At 43.7% G+C, this 23056-nt stretch overlaps 1 protein-coding gene across 1 annotated transcript in view; it reads right to left on the bottom strand.

Moving 5' to 3' along the window:
• srcin1a (SRC kinase signaling inhibitor 1a) overlaps positions 1-23056 on the bottom strand; it is a 211044-nt gene that overhangs the window by 7439 nt on the left and 180549 nt on the right. The window contains exons 13-19 of the mRNA XM_079519333.1: positions 18552-18727; positions 15912-16042; positions 15354-15501; positions 14227-14539; positions 7747-8017; positions 3898-4040; positions 2430-2597 (exon numbers count right to left, since the gene is read on the bottom strand). Coding sequence (XP_079375459.1) covers positions 2430-2597; positions 3898-4040; positions 7747-8017; positions 14227-14539; positions 15354-15501; positions 15912-16042; positions 18552-18727 — 1350 coding nt within the window. The remainder of the gene's footprint in view (positions 1-2429; positions 2598-3897; positions 4041-7746; positions 8018-14226; positions 14540-15353; positions 15502-15911; positions 16043-18551; positions 18728-23056) is intronic.

The following is a 23056-nucleotide window of genomic DNA, read 5'->3' as shown; positions in this document are numbered from 1 at the left end:
GCGTGAGGCTCTCTGCACAGTCGCACACAGAATGACTCTTCCTATACTTCTGGGCCCCTTCCCGTATATTTCCTTCACAGGTGTTACCGATGATACAAATTAAGACTCTGTTCCATTTAGTGTACAGTGATTCTCAAACTGGACCCTCGCAACTCTGAGAGTGTACAAATGGAACCAAAGGGACCTGTAAGGGTCCATTTGGTTACGGGGGCATACGGGCCATTTTGGAACCCACTCAAGGACACTTTGAGACCCACTGGTGTAGCAGAGTGTTTCCAGTGAGCCAATGTGCACAATAGCAGCTTGACCAGAATGGAACAGAGTATCGTCAGTAACACCTGTGAAGGAAATAGGAAGTAGGACAAGTTATTCTGTGTGCATAGAGCCTATTGCTGATAATAAAAGCTCAGAAGATGTGTTTGTGAGATAATAGATTGGCTATGTTACGCTACATGACACCATCGTGTGACAAAGTATAATGTAAAAATGTGCAGTCTTTTTTTTTTTTGCTTTTTGGATCCAGCGTGTTACCTGGGCGCCTGGGGCCGCAGTGGGCCACAGGTCTAGGCGGCAGGGGGGGACGCTGGTGGGCCTGCTGCTGCTTGGGGGGCTACGAGGCAGGGAGGAGGTGAGGGGCAGAGAGAGCCTGAGGGAGACTCTCTCAAACAGCTGGGAAGGGACAGAGGGGAGGATGGAGAAATGCCATGATGGGTCGGACACAGCTAGGGGGCATCGCCATGCTTGTGGTGGACATCTTTGTCAAAATAAAAAAATTGCCACGGACATACAAAATGAGCGGAGAATAATATCATACATCATCTCATGAACAACTGAATTTATGTGATTGGTTGGTTAAATTCATAAAGTCATATTTGGCGGACATAATTTTGACCAAATTTCAATTTTCTCCTTTCATTGTCAATGGCAAATATTGAGACGTGTGGCGACAAAAGCTGTTTAAAGCCCCGCAAAAAAGAAAATCAAAGACTTTCCACGGACGGACAGGACCAAGGTTTTGCCAGGGACACGTTTGTCTGTGTACAGACGTGTTGATGGTCGGACATCATTTTAGGATTGCACGTCTCAGATGAAAAATGATCAGAATCTGCCTTTCGCCGATCTGGACAGCCGTGTTTGCAGTCAAACTGCCAGCCGGGTCGTGCCAAAGTAGCCATCAGGCCCCATCTGTGTGTGTGTAATCTGTGCACCCTGGGTGACGATGTGTGTGACTGAGCTGTGTGTGTGACTGAGCTGTGTGTGTGTGTGTGTGTGTGTGTGTGTGTGTGTGTGTGTGTGTGTGTGTGTGTGCGTGCGTGCGTGCGTGCGTGCGATGCGATGCGATCTCTGGGTTTCTCTCAGTACCGGAGGAACAGCAACATATGGCACCTGCCGCGTCAACATGTGGTAACGAGGCCTAGCGTGTGTGTGTGTGTGTGTGTGTGTGTGTGTGTAGCCTGGCATTAGCCAGAATGATAGCGTATATTCACTCACACGTTCCTCCACGGATAAATGGTTGTCTTATGATGAAAAGGATTTTGGGGACGTACTGTAGACTTGCAATTTAATAAGGAAAAGATTTGAGTTGGGTAGATTAGGCCTTTACAGGTTAGGTTTTTGAGTGGTGCAACCACTCCAACGAACAGCAATGTCCGTGTTCACCTAACTGTGTGACGCTCACCTAACTATGTGACGTTCACCTATGTGACTATGAGCACGAGTACCAATGAGTACCAGTAGGGGCGCTGTTGTGCCAGAAACAGAGAGAGAGAGATAGTGCTGCACTGTTGCCTGCTAATGAGAGAGAGGGAGAGAGAGAGAGAGGGGGGAGGGGAGTTGCACCACTCAGTTCACACGGGTGTGATTTTTTATAGGGGATATATACAGTAGAGATAGAGTAGAGTTATGCCTGACTTGTACTTTTGCACAGAAGCTCACAAGGTGTCACAGCATGGTAATACATGCTGTGACACGTGCGTGTGTGTGTGTGTGTGTGTGTGTGTGTGTGCAATTATTACAGTACAGTATGTGCACTATGTCCAGTGGCAGACTAGATCCTGTGAATAATGAGAGCTGCAGCTACAGGGTTTCCCATTCCCTATAGCAGGGGTTCTCAACCCGTGGGTCGCGACCCCTCGGGGGGTCGCCAAATTATTTTAGGGGGTCCCCAAAAATATTTCGAAAAAAAAAGAAAAAAAAGAAGAAAAAATTTTTTTTCACGATTTTTCAAAAATAGCAGACCTACAAGCTCGTAGCGCGCCACTCGGTGGCGCGCTATGAGCTTGTAGATCTGCTATTTTTCAATAGCTAAATTATAACAGAATCTCATTGGACAAACCTAATCCAAAACGAGACACACATGTACAGCACACGCTGCTCGCTTGTTGTGGGTGCTCTCCCAGTCAGTGTGACAGACAGACCAACTGCAATACCTCCAGTTCGGCGGCCATCATGTCCTGCTCTCCGTCTCTGTCCTCCCTGCAGTCTAACCCAGAGGTCAGGGTGGGGGGTGTGGAGGCAGGGCGCGTAGGGTTGTCAGACACCGTCCTCCTCAGCTTTATGTGCGGCTTCTGGCCTTCCGTCTCGTCCGACTCGGACTTCTACGATAACGGTCACACAGGATTGGGTTACACACAGTGCAGGTGGAAAGTAACTCAGTAGCTCGCGATGCATTATGCAATAATAATACCTGATGATCATGATTTAGGGTGGAAGAAAATTCACGGCACTCCATCTTTAACTGTTTAAGTGCCAGGGACGTTAAGACGAGCTGAATCTAATTATGCACTGATTGCCAGGGACGTTAAGACGAGTTCTTTTTTTTAATTTTTTTTATTCTTTTTATTTTTTTATCCATATTTTGAAAATTCCTCTAATCTGGTGTGCAGGTGATGACATGCACATGACATGCACAATAGAATTACATTTTCTTTCTTTTATCCCATTATAAAATGGGCTAAAATGGCACCCAGGACCAAAACTGGTGTCCACCCCCTGGCACTGTTAAATCATGTCATACGGCAGCCAAGTCAATGGTCTTTTTGAGTGTTTGCTTAGAGCACTTAAAACTAACAGAGTACAGCCAAGTCTATGGATTTTGTAATTGTTTGTTTAGAGCACTTTAAACAAAATTTACCAGGCGCCCCTCACTCCACACAAGTGTGCTTTGTATTGGTATTCAATTCATGTACCGTGGCTACTAATTCAGCATGCTAACATTCCAAAGAATGTAGAAGAAAGCTACACCATTAACATTGTTGAGCTACACAGAGCCCGTCTCCAAGGCACAAAGAAATGCTCCGTTCTCATAGTGACCAAGTGAGGATTGATAGATAGTGATGAGGTTGTTCAATTAAATGATCCTTCTAGGAATGTCTGGACACCGACCCATAGAATTTAATTGTGTTAGGTGCAGACAAAAGTGAAACGCATTAAAACTTTAATATAAATTGTACACACTGTACACTGTACACAGTCCCGCCCCCTTTCATGACGACGCCAGGCCCAGGAAATGAATCACAATGCATTTTTCCCATAGACATTTCAAAAAGTATTTATTTAAAGACCTTTTAAGCGTCGTACGAAGCCAACTCGAGTCGTGACAAATCATGACAACACACACAATATTTTGGACCAAACAAATAATTACATAGAAGAAAAACAACAAAAAAAGTGTTGTAACCTGCCGTTTTTTTCTACTTTCTAATTCTTTGTTTGGCCCGAAGATTTTTGTCCGCGGCGTAAACGTCTTTAAATAAATACTTTCTGAAATGTCTATGAGGAAAATGAACGGAGAATCATTTCCTGGGCCCTGGTAGGGGGCGGGACTGCGACGCTCTATACCCGAGCTAAATTAAACTCTAAACCGTGTCTGTTTTTCTGTGACTTCCGGTCCGTCACCTTTATGCTCTTGCCGGGGATGAGGGTCTCTCCGCTGCGGGTGGTCAGGCCCGCCGGGGATGATGGGAAACTGCGTCGTGGCGGCGGGGGAGGGGGCGACTTGGACGGCTTCTCCGTGCGATACCGAGGCACCGTCAGCTCATCTGGGAGGGAATGGACACACGATGAGTCACTATTTGAGACACACATACGTACAGGCGTTTCGGGGCGTGGCTGAATCCGCCATTCCTTCATGGGGTGAAAACAACACAGCTCACCAATGGAGCCTGGACCACATTCACACGGCGGCTATCTTAAGCCTGACGTCGAAAAATAAAAAATAAAGTCTTCTGAAAGAATATATATTCAAAGATTTGTGCCGCATTTTCACAATTATTCAAAAATAGCAGACCTACAAGCTCGTAGCGCGCCACTCGGTGGCGCGCTATGAGCTTGTAGATCTGCTATTTTTCAATAGCTAAAGTAGAACATAATGCTTAGTTATAAGCACCCTGCCAACTGATTATCTGCCAATAATCATTATCCTTTGAGACACACATCAGAGTTTTTGCGGGGTCAAACTAAAAAACATATCACGTGACGTCGATCCCCTTCCCCTATTGGCTCAAACATGACATCAGTCATGTGTAGTCAGAAGAATAGTACTCACAATGGGTAACATTAAGTCTTGGTGTTTCCAGTACCTGCGTACCAAATGTTTTTTTTCAAAGAGGGGCGGGTGGTCCATTCTATTGTGATGGATAGTAGGTTAGGTTGAGAGTTAACTCACATTACAATTTAGGCATTTAGCAGACGCTCTTAACCCTGTAAGACCCGGATACATTTCTACTTGCAAAAAATAGATTTCAACCTTACTACTACTTTGTACTACTAGGACTTATGTTAAAAAAATATGTTAAAAAAAAAAAAAAAAAGTTTAATGAACATTTTATGCAAATTTATAATAATTATTAAAATAATAATAATAAATTAATAATTTACATTCGGTGGATATCTTTCACAATAATACATGATACATGTTCTAGACATTCTAATGATCACACAAATATATCTATTATACATTTGAAAAGGTGTGCCCAAAACGTGTGCCCACACCAGGAAAATAAAGTCACCAGCTACTACGTCACTGACACGCTGCAACACGCTGCAACACACACTGCAACAACACACTAACACGACACAGCCTTACCCTCCGCGTCGATCCACGGCTATCTCCTCATGTCGCGCCGCACGCCCACACTCAACAACACCCGCGTAAAAACTGTCATTGCACTGCCACTACAGCCGCCTCCCGTCCACACTCACAAACAACATCAATATCAATAATAAACACAAACACGCCACAAGCACCGACTCCCCCGCCTAATTTGTTGCCAGATCTATGAAAACAAGCCCAGAAAAAATGCCATTCAACACGCTACTTACAACTCGCTTACAATTCGCGGACCTGGCAACACTGCATCCTGTTTTCCCATTGGCTACGGTTGCTACAACACGCATTTGCACTGCATCTTGGGAGCAACACAGCTTAATGTAGGGGTCACCGATTGCTGTGCTACATCCCCCTCATGTTCTCACCACCCCGTTCGGCTACACCACACACACTAACCTACACAATTCTCCACATGCAACACAGGGCCCTTATTGGCTAGCCCCCTCACATGGCGATCCCCACACCCGAGGCGCATATATGGATACGAACAACAACAGCAACACCACACGCACACGCGCACGCTGCAACAACAAAAAGCTACGTACAGTGTGTGTGTGTGTGTGTGTGTGTGTGTGTGCGCGCGCGCGAATTTGGATCGCCGCGCGATCCAGCGCAAATTGCACTACACTACACAGGGCTCGACAGTGCGACTACGTACTCGCATTTGCGACTTCACATATCACCGTGCAAGTTGTACAATTCACTTTGTAGCACCGGTGCGACTACACAATCCGATCTTTAAAGCTAAACGTTGCGCAGTTTACATCCAAAACAATGTGTCACTCTCTCGGTTCTGCACCGCTGCTGGAGAAGTATAGCACTGTCGAAGGCAGCGCAACTAATCCCCCCCCCCCCCCCCCCCCCCAGCGAGGGAGGACAGAGAACAGAGCGAGAGAGAGAGAGTGGCAGTGGCAGCCAGCAGCGATGTAAGATGAGCCTGTGCATTTCACGCTTTTCACCCTATATAACTTCAACGCATAGGCAATCAAGTCAACACCATTAATTAATGCCTGCTGTGTAGGGGTGACGATTGCGTGATGCTTATATGTACAGGATTCTATAAGTCACCACTTTTGGTGTGACACACACGGCTCCTGTCTCTGTTTACAATGCGTTGTCAACATTTTGGAGAAGACTGATAGTTCATCCTTTAGTAATTAGGCTGTGGAAGTATTCACAATAGACTACTTTTGGATTTATTGGTATTGGCAATTTGGGGAAAGGAGGAGGAGGAGGTGATCAAGCTCCACAAGACCACATTGGTGCCTCAAGGCTGCATTTATTTCCCTTTTTTTCCCTCTCGACGGTGCATGGGATGATGTGACCCCCTCCAGCAGGCTAGGGAGCCCCGCTCAGGTTAGCGGAAAATGACCGCGGGGTGCGGGTTGCCAGGTTTTTTTTATAAGTAAAGTATTCAAAACAAAACAAATTACATTCCAAAACATATATATATAATAATATCTTTGAATTTACGTCATATTTTGCAGATTTTTGACCTACTTCCTCTGTTCATTGTCAATGGCAAATATTGACACATGTGGGGACTAAAGCTGTATATAGGACAGGAGGGCCCTCACACACATGACTTCATAACTTTTCATCGTGCTCCTAAAATAATTTGCGTGCTACTTGGAAAAATGCTAAGCGTCGAGCCCTGCTCACACACACTACAACACGCTTAAAACTCGCGGACCTGCCAACACTGCATCCTTTTTTCCCATTGGCTATGTTGTTAATTTGTTGCCACGTCTATGAAAACAAGCACAGAAAAAATCTACACCTGGCGTGGAACAAACGGGACGAACCAAGGCGCATATATGGATAACAACAACACCAACAACACTACACGCACACGCGCGCACGCGCTGCAACACAAAACAGCTGCATACAACGCGTGTCACTGTGGACTTCTGTACCTGTGGACTTCTGTATCGCAACGCGGGGCAACGCAACTCTGGGATGAGCGGGCCGAAGGCCCGCGAAATTCTAGTGTATTACATGCATTTTAGTTACTTTTATCAGGGTTAAAGATTAAAGGTCATAGGTCAATTTTGATTAGAAATTGCACTGAGTCCAGAGATTTTGAAGTTGTGTAAATTTGTGCCTCTGTGGGGGGTATTTATATGCAAATATCATGACCAATGGCATTGCAAGACTAAACAATGAACATCAATGATGATGTTTAGGTGAAAAAAGAATAGAAAAAAAAAAAAAAGAATTAAGTGATTAATTAAAATTAAAATGTTACCGAGAAGCATCGTTGGGTCTTACAGAGCAATTTACATTAAGCAATAACAAAAGCATGGCATACATCACATATATAAAAAGTAGTTATCATGAATCATACGTAAACTAAGAACGTAACAGTGGAGTATCTATGTAAACTATACATATTATACTATATAATATATTATACATGTGTACTATAAAGTGCTATGACTACATAAAGTGCAATTCTAGAGATGTCTACGTAACAAGCTATAAGTCTGTTTAAAATACTATCTAAGTCTACATAAAGTCTACACATGCAGGGGATCCTTATCCGGGCGTATTCATGCGGGTCCAGGGATGTTAATGTGAACACAGCAAATCCCAGACCATGACTGGTTAATGAGGACACGGCCTGGGGAACTCACCAGAACCACGCCTGGATCCGCCCTCCTTCCCACCGGTGAGCTTGTGCTGGGGCTTGTTGGAGCGGTGCTCCGTGGGTGTCTGGGTGCAGGGTGTCTGCTGGGTGCAGGGTGTCTGCTGGGCGGAGGAGGGTTTGATCTGCCTGGCAGCAAAGTCCAGGTCCGGGATGGCCTTCATTAGTTCCGCCTGGGTCTCCTCCAGAAGCCGGTTGATGTCCTGGGCGCTGTACTGGGTCAGGCTGGCTCTCTTCTCCTCCCAGTCGCGCTCCGCTGCCTTAAAGAGTGGAGAGATGGAGAGAATGGAACTGCTATGAGGCAGTAATATGTGGGCAACGTGTGAAATCGTGTGCGCTATTTTGTTGTTAGACGGATAGTCAGTGATAGTGTCGATAATGTTATAAGAGCCTATATGCAGTGGTGGGAAAAAGTACTCACATGTTTTACTTGAGTAAAAGTATCAATACTGCAATGTAGAAATACTCTACGTTACAAGTAAATGGCTGGAAACGATTTACTTGAGTAAAAGTACAAAAGCATTGGTATCAAAATGTACTTAACCCATTCTGGGCGGGAACCCCTTTTGGTGTTTGAACTAAGCATTATGTTATACTTTAGCTATTGAAAAATAGCAGATCTACAAGCTCGTAGCGCGCCACCGAGTGGCGCGCTACGAGCTTGTAGGTCTGCTATTTGTGAAAAATCGTGAAAATGCGGCACAAATCTTTGAATATATATATATATCTATATATATACATAATATATATATAATATATATATATATAGAATACTTCATTTTTTTAATTTCGACGTCAGGCCTAAATGGGTTAATAAACCAAAAGTATAAGGTTATTATATTATTATGCAGAATGTCCCGTTTCACAAGTTTTCAAATTCAAATCAAAACGTTCCAATCCACCGGCTGTTTCAAAACCCGGAAGAGACGCCTGTTCCAGGTGCTTTCTCGACGCCCCTTCACGCTATATGCTGTCTGGATGTACCCTGAGTGACATGGTTGCTCCGTGATTGGCTAGTCCGTTGCTAGGCCAAATCGTTTGTGTGACTCCGCCCCCACAATGATGGCCCAATCCAGTAACTCTAGTCTATAGAGCGTCGCAGTCCCGCCCCCTACCATGGACCAGGAAATGAATCCCAATGCATTTTTCCCATAGACATTTCAAAAAGTATTTATTTAAAGACGGTTACGCCGCGGACAAAGCCAACTCGAGTCGTGACAACTCATGACAACACAAACAATATTTTGGACCAAACAAATAATTACAAAGAAGAAAAACAACAATAAAAGTGTTGTAACCTGCCGTTTTTTTCTTCTTTCTAATTATTTGTTCGGCCTTCGGTTTGTTGTCATGATTTGTCACGACTCGAGTTGGCTTTGTCCGCGGCGTAAACGTCTTTAAATAAATACTTTCTGAAATGTCTATGAGGAAAATGAACGGAGAATCATTTCCTGGTCCATGGTAGGGGGCGGGACTGCGACGCTCTATACTGTAACTATACAAACTTCATCGTTGAGAGAGGAGATTTGGGCTGGCAGCTCCAGCCTAAAAATGATAGTTATGCATTCAGCGGTACAGCAATGTGCTATATTGGTCAGCCTGATAAAAGCATAACACGTCCAGTTATTTGTGTAGAAAATATAGAAAGCTCTAAGTCAGGGATGGGCAACTTTGACGATGGAGAGGGCCACTATATTTCCACACTCACTCCCTAGGGCCATATATTAATCTCGTCACAAAAATAGCCGGCTATTTTTGCTATATTCGAATTGAAATCTAGATTTTTTTGCTATTTTTTTGGAATTTTTGGAATCCTGAAAATTAACATTTTTATGTAATTTCAAATGCCTTTAATTATACTTGTGTTGAAGCAATGAGCTACTAATTTAGACTGAAGTAATAACAGCGGGTCATGTTTGCATGTTGTGGAATAGTAAACAGCTGAAACCAATATTATAATCAGTATTCTGACATTAACCTGAGGGCCACATTAAGTGAAGGTGGGGGCCGCATGTGGCCCCCGGGCCGCCAGTTGCCCACCCCTGCTCTAAGTGATATCTGCTGAGTTCAGGCTGCTAGGCTAATAGCACTCATGAGTCATCTCAGGACACGGCGGGGCCCGCTACAACGTGTGCCGGTAGCTTCCTCAATTCCTGTCTTGAAGGGTAATAGAAAAAGCATTAGCTAAAAAACACGAACCATTCTGCAAATTTATCAAATTTAGCAACCATTCCTTGTCGCCCTGCACACACAGCCTCTCCCCAAAAATGGGGGCAGATAATAACCTACTTTAACACAATAAATCTAGCTTTATTAAACGTCGGGTCTTTCGTAGGAAAAACACGTTCCTTTTCTGTTACTGAGGCAGCAGTCATATACAATGCACTCATTAATACAAATGTGTCCTCTTTTCAGCTATAAACAAAACTAACAAAACAAATCTAAGGAAAATTATGTATGCCGTCGCCTCATAGTCCCACAGCAATGGGAGGTTTTTTCAGGTGAGTTCTTGGGGGAAAATCACATCACAAGACTTTAAAGCCTTGTGATGTGTCAACAGTTTCCCCCTTTTCATGGGATGACTCATTCCCTTAACCACAATGAACCTTAGCAACCTGCCATGTCAGTTGTCACAAGCGAAAAATCAGCAAAACACTCAAAACAAGCTCAAAACACACCGCAACTCTACACATTTTGAGGTTGTAGATCGACTATTTCAAAGGAGTGGACAGTTTTCTGAAAAAGCTTATGTTTCTATGTCGTTCTTCGATTTTTCAAAAATAGCAGACCTACAAGCTCATAGCGCGCCACTCGGTGGCGCGCTATGAGCTTGTAGATCTGCTATTTTTCAATAGCTAAAGCATAACATAATGCTAACACCAAAAGGGGTTCCCGCCCAAAATGGGTTAGTATAGGTTTTATTCCATGTAACCACAGTGTGCGGTCTCCATGCACTCTTCATTTGTAATACAAAGAAGAAATAAAAAGCTAGTATCGCCCTTCAGTGCGATATAAATATTCAAGTGCATATAAATATATATGTCCCAAGCTAAATTAGCTTCATGTTGGTCAGAGGTCGCTATAGCATCAAGTCAAGATGTTAAGTCTGAGTTTCACACTAGAGCTGAAAGCTCGTTTCCTAAATGTGGCGGAAACCTCCTCAATCTGAGAATCAATTGTCCAGCAAATTTCAGCCCTGGTGGTTTGGACCTCCATGCATAGCGAGTTGATGGCCTCCAGGATGGCGGCATCGGCATCGGCCATCTGTTAGCTATAGCTTCAGTCCAGGATCCAGGGAAGCAGGGCCTGTCTCTTTTAGCTTTTTATAAGCATTCGAGGTTGGCAACTACCATAGCCTGGCTCCAGCCCTGAATCGCTAGCCACGCCCATTAAGAAAATATGTTCTGGCGATTCAATGAAGTGAAACGAAATGAGAATTCAGACTGAGTGTCAGGCTACAACTATACCATGCATTCTGGTGCTGAACATTTGGCAAAAATAGCAGATCTACAAGCTTACAACACGCTGTGTTGCGTTGCGAGCTTGTAGATCAGCGGTTCCCAAAGCTTTTTGGCTATGCACCCCCTGTTACCTCCCGGCCTAGCTGATGCACCCCCCCCCCACATGGAAATATAAATTGCATAAGCTATATAGAGACATATATTTCCTTTTTATCCACATATATGCACATATGTGACCAGGTCTAGCAAAATGAAAAGGCAGAAAATCTAAAATAAACTTGATTTTTTTTTTTTGTGATTTTCTTTTTTTTTCATATTAACACAGCTTGAATGTTGAAGAAGGTTTTCATTCCAACAGATTATTGATTTGGGCAAATTAAATGTCTACATTTATAAGTCAAAGTAGGCTAGCCAGCTCTAGGTGTTGAAATGTTGTGAACATTCAAAGGGGATTTTCTCAGCTTTGGGTAAAACGGCACAATCATTTTAAAATGGTCATATCTCCTTCAATTTTCCAATTTCATTGAATGATACATCATATGAAAGCTTACATTCTGTACTTTATTAATCTGTAAGAAACTGAAAAATGACTCTGGTCGAGATGAGGGCCTATTTGCCAGACCCGGTCACATATATGAACCTGAATATGGCATAATATATGCAGCATAGGCTATATTCGGCATTACTTGCCATATATTGGCATAATATGTTAATATATTTCAAATAAAACCATAGCACCACCATTAGACTTTTCATGTTGCGCACCCCCTAGAAGGCGCTCACGCACCACAAGGAGTGCACGCACCACAGTTTGGGAACCACTGTTGTAGATGATCGGTGAAGAGATATGGTATGGAGGAAAGAAATAGAGGATCTACTGCAGTACTGAGCCCTGGGGGGACTCCAGGCAACTAATTAGGGTTTAAAGGACCACTTCACCACTTTTCAACATCTCTTCATATAATTGGTCCTCACTAATGTTCATGATAAAACACCACCATTTTTCCCCTACTCTCTGTGTCTCATAGGAGGGCTTTGGGCAGTTCGGACACCCGTCCACCAGTGACATCATCATTTTTAAACAAGATTTGTTTTAAAATATATTTAGATTTGTATTATCGTGAGAACGATGGCTTCAACTTTTGCATTGCAACTTTTCAGGAAAAGAAAGCCTGCCGTTTCTATTAGCTTGGATTCACCATCGATGATGTCACTGGTGGACGGGTTTCTGAACTGCCCACAGCCTTCCTATGAGACACAGACTGAGTAGGAAAAAATTGTGGTATTTTATCATGAACATTAGTTAGGACCAATTATAGGAAGAGAAGTTGAAAAGTGGTGAAGTGGTCCTTTAAGTGGTGAAACAATACAAAACAATACAGTACAGTGCAGTACAGTGTACCTATTCATCTTTCAGGTCAGGAAAAACACTTTGATCAATCATTCAAGTACAAACTTGATATTATGATTTTAATTTAAACTTCATTAGAGCAAGACAAGGTAACAATCGATTCATCAACCACTCCCAACTTCAGCTTTATGAGTGAATCTGGAATGCACTCAAAAGGGGATGGATGGCGCTGCCTATTCCTTTTACTGTATCTCATGGAAATGTGTTGCCTCTTTTGAATGTGTGAATCTTCGGTAGAATTCCTCCTCTTGAGTCACATTCCTAAATATCTATGCCACATTTTCTTATCACTTTGATGAAATGCGGTCTATAATCTGTATTGACTTCGACTATGTAGCAATTTGTTGGTGATTTTAACATCCATTGTTGAAAACCTTGAGGACAAAGGATGTAAAATTGACATCCAACACAGTTATTTACAATGTAAATAACTGTGTTGGATGTAAATTGTATTATATTATATTTTTGTTTTCTTGACAGCTATGGATTGACTCAGTACAGTCTGCTCTGGCACACACAAGAGGCACACTCTGGACTGAAAACACCAGTGAAATATGTATTCAGGCTTTGTCTTCCACAATCTTGGGTCCCTGCCAATAACCTTATAAGATGAAGAAATGCCACACTGCTGAGGAAGCATGTCAAAAACGTGTCAAAAGCTGAACGCAGTTGGCAAAGAAACTAATCTCCATATTCATTATCACTACTACTACTACTACTACTACTTCTACTTCTACTTCTACTACTACTACTACTTCTACTTCTACTTCTACTACTACTTCTAACTACTACTACTACTACTAACTACTACTACTACTACTACTAACTACTACTACTACTACTACTACTACTACTACTACTACTAACTACTACTACTACTACTACTACTAACTACTACTACTACTACTACTACTAACTACTACTACTACTACTACTACTAACTACTACTACTACTACTACTACTACTACTACTAACTACTACTACTACTACTACTACTACTACTACTACTTCTACTACTACTTCTACTACTACTACTACTACTACTACTACTACTACTACTACTACTACTACTACTACTTCTACTACTACTACTACTACTACTACTACTACTTCTACTACTACTACTACTACTACTACTTCTACTACTACTACTACATTATCACACTCATCTATAGAGAGACCTCACATTTGTAATTTGGAACTGAGAAATGCAAAACGGTATTTTTTCTCCGGCAAAAATATATTCTCACCAATATACATATAAGGCATATACAAAAATGAAACAGGTCCATTTGGTTTAATTTTATGTTCGCAAGAGTCAAATTATTGTTAAACACCTAGATTAGGCTACTTAATTAATTCATTAAGTCCACACAATTAGAGAATGTAAAATAATTGGGTGTTCAAATTATGGAATGTTCTGGGTTACACTTCTAAGTCGAAAAAAGAGACATTCTTCCCGTTTTGGTCTCTGAGGCACTTTATATTCTGCGGTCCTTAATAAGGACTCACAGTGTACGGCAGTCCGTCACTAGCGTACAGACAAAGCGGGAAAAAAATAGATGACGATAGACAGACAGAGATGGCTTTTCCTACCAGTCGCACTTCCACCGACTTTTCCGAGGCAGCGCGGCGCTCCAGCTCCTCCAGAGCCTTGCCTTTGTGGGGAACAGGAGGGTGATGTGACATGCCGTGGAGAGGAGAGGGGTTCCCGTGGCCGCCCATGGTGGCGTGATGGGGGCTCCAGTTGGACAGGTTGCCGCTCACGCCCCCCAGGTCATGGATGCTGAGCGGGGGGCTGGTGGGCATGTCGAAGTCCGAACCTTTCCGAAGGTCCTCGCCGTGCTTATTGGCCATTAAGGGACCGGAGAAATCCTCCTGCTTCTTCCAAACGCCCTCGTTGGCTTGTCTGACAACGACAGATTGAGATTTGAGTCATCGTTACTGCTATGTCGACTTTGTTTAACCCATTTTGAGCGGGAACCCCTGTTGGTGGTTACATACATTATGTTATAGTTTAGCTATTGAAAAATATCAGATCTACAAGCTCATAGCGCGCCACCGAGTGGCGCGCTATGAACTTGTAGATCTGCTATTTTTGAAAAATCGTTAAAATGTGCCTCAAATCTTTCCGAAAATTGTCATGATTTAGAAGACATTTTTTTTTAAATTTTGACGTCAGGCCTGAATGGGTTAATGAGTAAAAAGGAACACGTTTAGAGTGTTAATATAAATAAATATGTATAAATGTTTCCACTTTCAGACACACATTTTTGCTGTGGAGACACTTTGACAGAAGGGGCAGTGGCTGCTGGCCTCAGCCGGTCGGGTCACAGAGTGGGTGATATGCGGTACAGTACATACTCAGCCGGTCACAGAGTGGGTGATATGCGGTACAGTACATACTCAGCCGGTCACAGAGTGGGTGATATGCGGTACAGTACATACTCAGCCGGTCACAGAGTGGGTGATATGCGGTACAGTACATAGGGTGATATGCGGTACAGTACATAGGGTGATATGCGGTACAGTGCATAGGGTGATATGCGGTACAGTACATAGGGTGATATGCGGTACAGTGCATAGGGTGATATGCGGTACAGTACATACTTGCGCATCGTGGCCAGGGTGTCAGTGATATGCGGTACGGTACATAGGGTGATATGCGGTACAGTACATAGGGTGATATGCGGTCACAGGGTGATATGCGGTACAGTACATACTTGCGCATCGTGGCCAGGGTGTCGGTGATGCTCTTGCAGCGTTTCAACAGAGCGTCCAGCCTGTGGGGTTCCTCTTTCAGGAACTTCACCGCTTCCACCTCCACCCTGAGCACCACCCGCATCTTACTCTGCAGGCCAGGGAACTGATCTGGGAAGGTGGAAGGAGGAGAAAATAACAGTGTTCATATAACATCTCCACCTCCACCCTGAGCACCACCCGCATCTTACTCTGCAGGCCAGGGAACTGATCTGGGAAGGTGGAGGAGGAGAAAATAACAGTGTTCATATAACATGACATTTCAAAGTATATTTTGAACTATGGTAATTGGATTAAACTGGGCATATTCTGAAGTGTGGAGAGATTTTCACAGTTTTGAGACAGCGTGGGACTGTGTAAGACTTTGAAAATGTTTGGCAGACAACGAATTGACTGACAGATAATCAGTCCCTCGTGAGTTATTACAAGTAACTCTGCCAAAAGCTATCGTGCGTGCGTGCGCAGAAACATGCAGAAAGGAGCGTGTGTGTGTGTGCATGTTGTATAAGCTGGTGACTCACTTTTGAGCTCCGTAAGTGTCTCTCCCAGCTTCCTCAGCACCGTGGCCTTCTCTTCCAGCTCCTGCACAGACGCCAGCTTGTGGCTGACAGAAGACTCCTTCTGAATCTCCTCCACGGACTTCTCCAGGTCACTGAGACGGAACAGACAGATGGATGGATGATCACCAGGGATTGAAGGGAGTCGTGTGTTCAGAGCTGTGTTCAGGCGTGAATATTTCCCTCAGAACGGCACGATATCAGAGTGTCAGAGGGTTATCTGTTGTGTTTTTTGTTTCACATTCACGATGTGTCACGATTCCGATGCATTGTGAGCTTGTAGATCTGCTATATATATTTTTGTTTTTACCACAAATAATATTATTACGGTAATCTCCTCACACCAGAACAAAGGGATTTCGGTTGGAAATGGGCGATGGGTTCTTTAATTCAAAGCTGCAGTGAGTCAAATACAAAATATTTAGTGACATTGCATTTAGACAGCTGCTGCACTGTTCGCGCGCGCGCGTGTGTGTGTGTGTGTGTGTGTGTGTGTGTGTGTGTGTGTGTGTGTGTGTGTGTGTGTGTGTGTGTGTGACAAATCTCTCCAGTGAGGGGATTTTGGAAAAATGTTTGGACATAATACATGATGTGCCCAACACACACGCAGCCACACGCACGCACGCACACGCGAGCGAGCGAGCGAGCGAGCGAGCGCACACACACACACACACACACACACACACACACACACACACACACACACACACACACACACACACACACACACACACACACACACACACACACACACACAGCTAAGCAAGACCATAATTCTGTCCTCAATCGTGACCTCAATTAATGTGGTGAATCAAAGAATTATAATAAATAATGAAAATAAACAAACTTGCTCCTCGCGATGGCAATTAACAGACATTGATTCACAGAGGTGATTAAGCAAAGTAGATCAATTATCACACAATAAAAATGCCACTCACACACAGGGCATGGCCATGCAGCAAAACAACCAGTAGCATTTTCATTTTTAGAAAACCTGCACAAATTATCTAATGATTAAATCTCAGAGTATCTCTGTGCTTTTGCAGTCACTTCGTTAATTTTTGGACCAAATCAGTCCTAGGATCTTAATGAGCATCCTGCTCGTTCCCAGGGATAATTACAATGACTGTTAAGAGCCTATCGCGTGATTTATACTTAGGCACACGTCGGTGTTGCGTGCCCCGAAGATAGCCGATCTACAAGCTCACAACGCATCGCACCGTGGTGCATTGTGAGCTTGTACAGTAGATGTGGTATTTTCGGCGTGTGACAGAGGTGCATATAACAGAGTATAAATGAAGCATGTCACTCCGTCTGCCAGTGAGTGAGTTCAGCTAAACATGAGCGTATGTTTCCTCTGGGGCTGAGACTAGCCATTGTTTTCACAGCTATTAGTCTTTCGACTACTTTTGTGATAAATCGATAAATCAAGAAGAAATGTATGTATTTAATTCATCTGTCAAAAAAAAATTAAAAAAAATGTTTTCTGTGTCTCGGGCATAACTCGCGTTCCATCCGCCTGTTTGACGTCAAACTTGGCATGTACGTTGGCATGTACGTGTCCACCAAATGGACCCTTATAGATCTTTAACTCTTGAGAGCGTAAAATGAAACGCTTTCATTTTAAGGCTATTTTCGGTGTCCCTGAAGAGGGAACCAGACTGAATAATAGACAAACAAAATAGTTTAATTTGCTTCTTTAATTGCTCGCCGCCGTATTCTACATCTATGGAAAAAGCATCAACCTCCCTCAAACACATCCTGGTTAGGGGACCTAATGTCATTTCTGAAACTAGAAAATAATTTTCTACTTTGCTGTCCGCGGCTCTGTTGAAAACTTTTATAAACACTGGCAGCCTCTCGTCTCTCACTTTGATTCACTTCAAGCTATCTCATTGGATTAGATAAGTGTATAACTCACCCGAGGGTGCAGACTTTGTTCTATCATTGTCACAATTCACAAGGAGCATATGCCACCTGAGGATGAGTCAACATGCTGTCTTCCCCCTGTCTCTCTCTCTTTCCCTCTTCTTTCTCTCCAATCTTTTCTTCTTTTAAGTGGTGCAATCACTTCATTAAGTAGCTTTGTGTGTGCCTGGCTGCCTGCCTGGCTGGCTGGCTGGCTGTGTCTGAGCACGGAAATAGCATTTGGTTGGTTTTCAAAACCAAGTGTCACTGTTGTGGCATTGTTATTCATAAATTGTTATTCCCTCGACTTGGAGGAATAACTTGGGAGTACTTGGGAGCAGGGGGGAACTGGTGGGTTTTAAAAAATGAGAAAAATCCACAAACAAGCACTGACTACCATGAAATGCACCTACTGGTAATTATATGTATGTATGCACCATGTACATACTGTACATACGTTATATACGTATAACATGTATGCAATGTGTCACTGCAAATATGTGGAATAAAAATGTAATAAAAAAGGAATCTTATGCAACGACATACAAACAAAATATTCTTTAGTTTTGGGTCTGAGAGGCTTAATCTCGTCAAATGGTGGCCTGTGTGGTTCAAATGCGGAATAAATAATGGGCCTTGAAATGAAAAGGGTTGAATGAAAAGCACTGATTTAGAAGACATGATGTTTCCACATACTGTAGCTGTTGGATGAGCAGCTCCTCTTCGTTCAGGTACTTGAGTCTCTCCTCCTCCACCAGGAGGCGCTGTCTCTGCAGTGGGTCCTCCTGCTTCCGCAGGGCGTCGCTCACGCGCACGCTCAGCTCCGTCTCCGTGCGCTGCAGTAGCGTCCGCACCGACTCCTGGTTCTGGAGCTGCATGCGTGGCCATAACACGCACGCACACACGCACAACGCACAACACACAACGCACACACACACACACACACACACCCAAAAAAAAGTCTGTATGTCTGTATGTGTCTCGGGCATAACTCGCGCGCCGTCCGCCTGTTTGACGTCAAACTTGGCATCAATGGCATGTACGTGTCCCATGTGATCCAGGATTAGCCTGGCCCTGGAAACCAGACGAATCTGCCACAGGAAAAAATAAATGCCCTGCAGGGCAGATTGGGTCTGGCACTCATCACCCCAGAGTTGTGGGTGACCACTATTCAAAGTGAGACTTTTTTTTGCTGTGACGTTGGAATCTGTTTGTAACCACGCCTTGGAAATAAATCTTCCACAACGAAGTTCCAGACTAACATGATCTACGCAGTGATATATAGTCTGGCCATGCCATAGTAGGCTAATCCAGGGGTATACAGTGATATATAGTATGGCCATGCCATAGTAGGCTAATCCAGGGGTATACAGTGATATATAGTATGGCCATGCCATAGTAGGCTAATCCAGGGGTATACAGTGATATATAGTATGGCCATGCCATAGTAGGCTAATCCAGGGGTATACAGTGATATATAGTATGGCCATACCATAGTAGGCTAATCCAGGGGTATACAGTGCTGTGGAAATTAAAAAGAACCAACAGTTTTCCGAGAACCGAAAGACCACATACAGTTGGAGGCCATCGATATTGTCCTTTTCTTTTTGCTGAGGTTTGCGTGATCTGCGCAAAAGGACAGTTAACCCATTTTGGGCGGGAACCCCTTTTGGTGTTTTAAACATTATGTTATAATTTAGCTATTGAAAAATAGCAGATCTACAAGCTCATAGCGCGCCACCGAGTGGCGCGCTACGAGCTTGTAGGTCTGCTATTTTAGAAAAATCGTGAAAATATTTATTTCAGAAAACTGGAGGATTTAGAAGGATTTTTTTAAAATTTTGAGGTCAGGCCTAAATGGGTCAAATGATAAGGGACAATATCGGTGGCACCCAACTGTATGTCTGTCCGCAGGAGGAAGCACCAAATCTCTGTTCATTGTTGGTGAGAAGTGGCTGCTGGCTTCCCTGGCTTAAACCGACTGGCCGAGCTTCGATCGCGTCACATATGATATAAGTGGCAGGGTGTGCAATAAAACGGAACATAAAGTACGAGATCTGTGGCCACGGGTGAAGGAAGCCGCGGCGAATGAAAGTGGCGGCGAGCAGCAAAACACTGACTATACGAGTAAGATAACAGATAACAGCAGTATTGCACGGGGGTGGGGTTTGTATTCCCCCACTTGATTGATTCATTGAATGCATTTGGTGATAAAAAAAAAGGAGAGAGTACATTATCAGCACTTCCATGACATACAGTATAACACATATACAATATCACAGAGGTTAAAAGAAAACACAATAAAGCTCTATGGCTATGGCTTTCCATTGTGGACATGCATTAAGTCCTGGCTTGCATGGCCCGCAGAAGGCCGCGGCCTGAAGGGCAATGGCCTAGTATAATGTTCATACATAATATACAGTACAGTGGATTGTTATACAAGAGGTACGCTGCAAAATCCTGGGTGTTTGTTTAACTCCCAGATTGTCCAAATGGAACCAAATGGAGGTTCCATTGTAACATGAACACTCAGGATTGTATTATATTTCCTTTAGAATATCCAGTTAAAGGATAAGGCCTCTGAGATGCATCATATTCCTCGAGCACGGTACACAAACAATAACCATAAACAGAACATTCCAGCAGACATGCATCAACAAGGGCATACTGTACAGACATACAGTACATAGGGGGTATATACACATAATAAACAAATAGGTGCTCTCCCGCCATCTCAAACCACACTGCCTCTGTTGCCAATATCATCTACAATAAAACACCATAAGAAAAAGAAATAAAATAAAATGCAAAAATAAAAGTACCCATTTTGAGCGGGAACCCCTTTTGGTGTTACATACAAATTATGTTATAATTTAGCTATTGAAAAATAGCAGATCTACAAACTTGTAGGTCTGCTATTTTTGAAAAAATCGTTAAAATGTGCCTCAAATCTTTCAGAAAATTGTCATGATTTAGAAAACTTTTTTTTTTTTTTTTCGACGTCAGGCCTGAATGGGTTAGTTAAAGCAACAAGCAAAGAATTCTTGAAAATAATAAATTAGTAATTGATGTACAGTAAATGAAACAGGCTGGAAAGTTGTTCCAGTCAGTCTGACGGAAGTCTATTAAAAAACGACGTTCAGAGTTAATGCCGCTGTGTCCTGTGGTGTAGACCTTAGCGTACAGTGCGTTGTGTTGAGAAATGCATTGCGTGGCACTATTCCACGTGGGTGTTTGTTCGTCTCGGGTGAATGCCTCGCGGAACGCCCTTCCTGGCAGGATCACCCTGGCGCACGACGTAGAGGTGGAACGAACTGCAGGCCCAGAGCCTTTGAAAAGCCACGGCAGTGATTTACAACGGCTGCGCTAAACATGCACTGCAGTGCATATACTGTATGTCCCTGCATATTCTTGCATTAGAAGCTTTTACTTTCTGTACCACTGTACTGTACTGCACTGCACTGTACTGTGCCGTATGTCCTTCTGCATGTCCTGCGCGTGAGGGGAACGCACGGCCGGTCCGTCCTTGGCTACTTACATGAATTTGAATTATGGTTCTGTGTGTTTTTGCCTTGATACCAATTACTCCGTCCTTGAAAGCAATGTGGTGTGCCGCAGCATAAGTACTGCGCTCTGTCTGAGCTGCTGCAGGGAAGCATGGCGAGGCAAGTGGAATGGTGTGTGTGTCAGTGGCGTGCACAGATAGACACTAGGGGGTGCTAGAGCACCCCCTGCCCTTTTGGCAATGTGCCCTTTTGAAAAAAAAAAAAAAAAGACCTACAAGTTCATAGCGCGCCACTCGGTGGCGCGCTATGAGCTTGTAGATCTGCTATTTTTCAATAGCTAAAGCATAACATAATGCTAACACCAAAAGGGGTTCCCGCCCAAAATAGATTAAGGCAATCGGCCGGTTCCACGCGCTGCACAAGGTGCCCTTTTTTTAACTTGAGCACCTGCCCCTCTAAATGTCTGTGCACGCCACTGTGTGTGTGTGCAAGGTTTCCGCCTCAGAGCGACAATATCCACTTACTCAACGATACATATACAATTTATGATACATACGTATCTATGACAAGAGAACTACAGTAAAACACGAACCAAATACTCCACCCGTGTTTTTTGCATGTCGTGCAGGTTTGCTCCAATGAAAGCATCTGCTTAGCAGAAGAAAAAAAACTAATCATTGATTGACCTCATGTTACAGGAAATGAAGCAGAACATTGATACCAGTAAATGTTGAAAATGACCAAGGATTTGCTCCATTAAAAGGCCATTAGCAGTGATGCTAGGGCACCAGGCCAAACATGCGGTAAAGTTGTCTAATTTCATTTCATTTATCCACCTGTAACTCTGAAAGTGTAGCTACAAATGGACCCAAATGGACCATTACGCATGTTATATTTGTACACTCTCAGTTTAATTAATTGTGCGCGCGTGCGTGCGTGCATACGCATGTGTGTTTCCTCAGCATTATGCTCCATCTCTCCTGTTTACACTTCCCTGCTAGACTCTGTCTGCATAATTCATAAAGCACATGCATAATTCATCCTGTTTGTCGGGACCATTGGCAACAGGGTGGGGTAAAGGTCAGGGGTCATGTTAGGCCACACATCCAGGTGTACGTCAGATGGTAATTAGCATGGATTAGTTCTAGTACGGTTTGGTTAGCTCTACATTCCAGTCTAGTTCCAGCATGGTTTAAACCTTCTTTCCACAACCCTTTTAAGGCCAAATGGGGGGGCAGGAGAGGACCAAAGGTTCCCAGTTCCATCCCGGCCTCCCCCAGAGTGTCCAAGTGTCCTTGAGCAACCCCTAATCGCTCCCGATGAGCAGGTAGGTGCCTTGCATGGTTTCCTCCGCCATCGTTGAATGGTGAATTCAATGCACAATCATTGTAAAGAGCCTTGGTTAAAGGTGCTACGTATATAAAGGACCATTTTCTATTTTCCAAATGAGGCCACACGGCGCTGCCTCCATAACTCTGAGAGTGTACAAATGGAACCTGTACTGCATGTGTAGTTGTGTACACTCTCTGAGCTACAGCTACCTGTACGGGTCCATTTGGAACCCCCTCAAAGAGCCTGGAGGGTCCCTGGACGCCACTTTGAGAACCACCGGTTTAAAGCCTTCTTTTTCTACCGCAGCGCGCTAAACCGCAGCGTGCTGTGCCGCAGCGTGCCATGCCGTGCCATGCTCAAGTG

This window comes from Electrona antarctica, assembly GCF_951216825.1.
Source record: "Electrona antarctica genome assembly, chromosome: 14".
In the NCBI taxonomy this organism is placed as follows: Eukaryota; Metazoa; Chordata; class Actinopteri; order Myctophiformes; family Myctophidae; genus Electrona; species Electrona antarctica.
The sequence above is the reverse complement of the archived record's forward strand: the minus strand, read 5'-3'. Positions and strand labels throughout refer to the sequence as shown.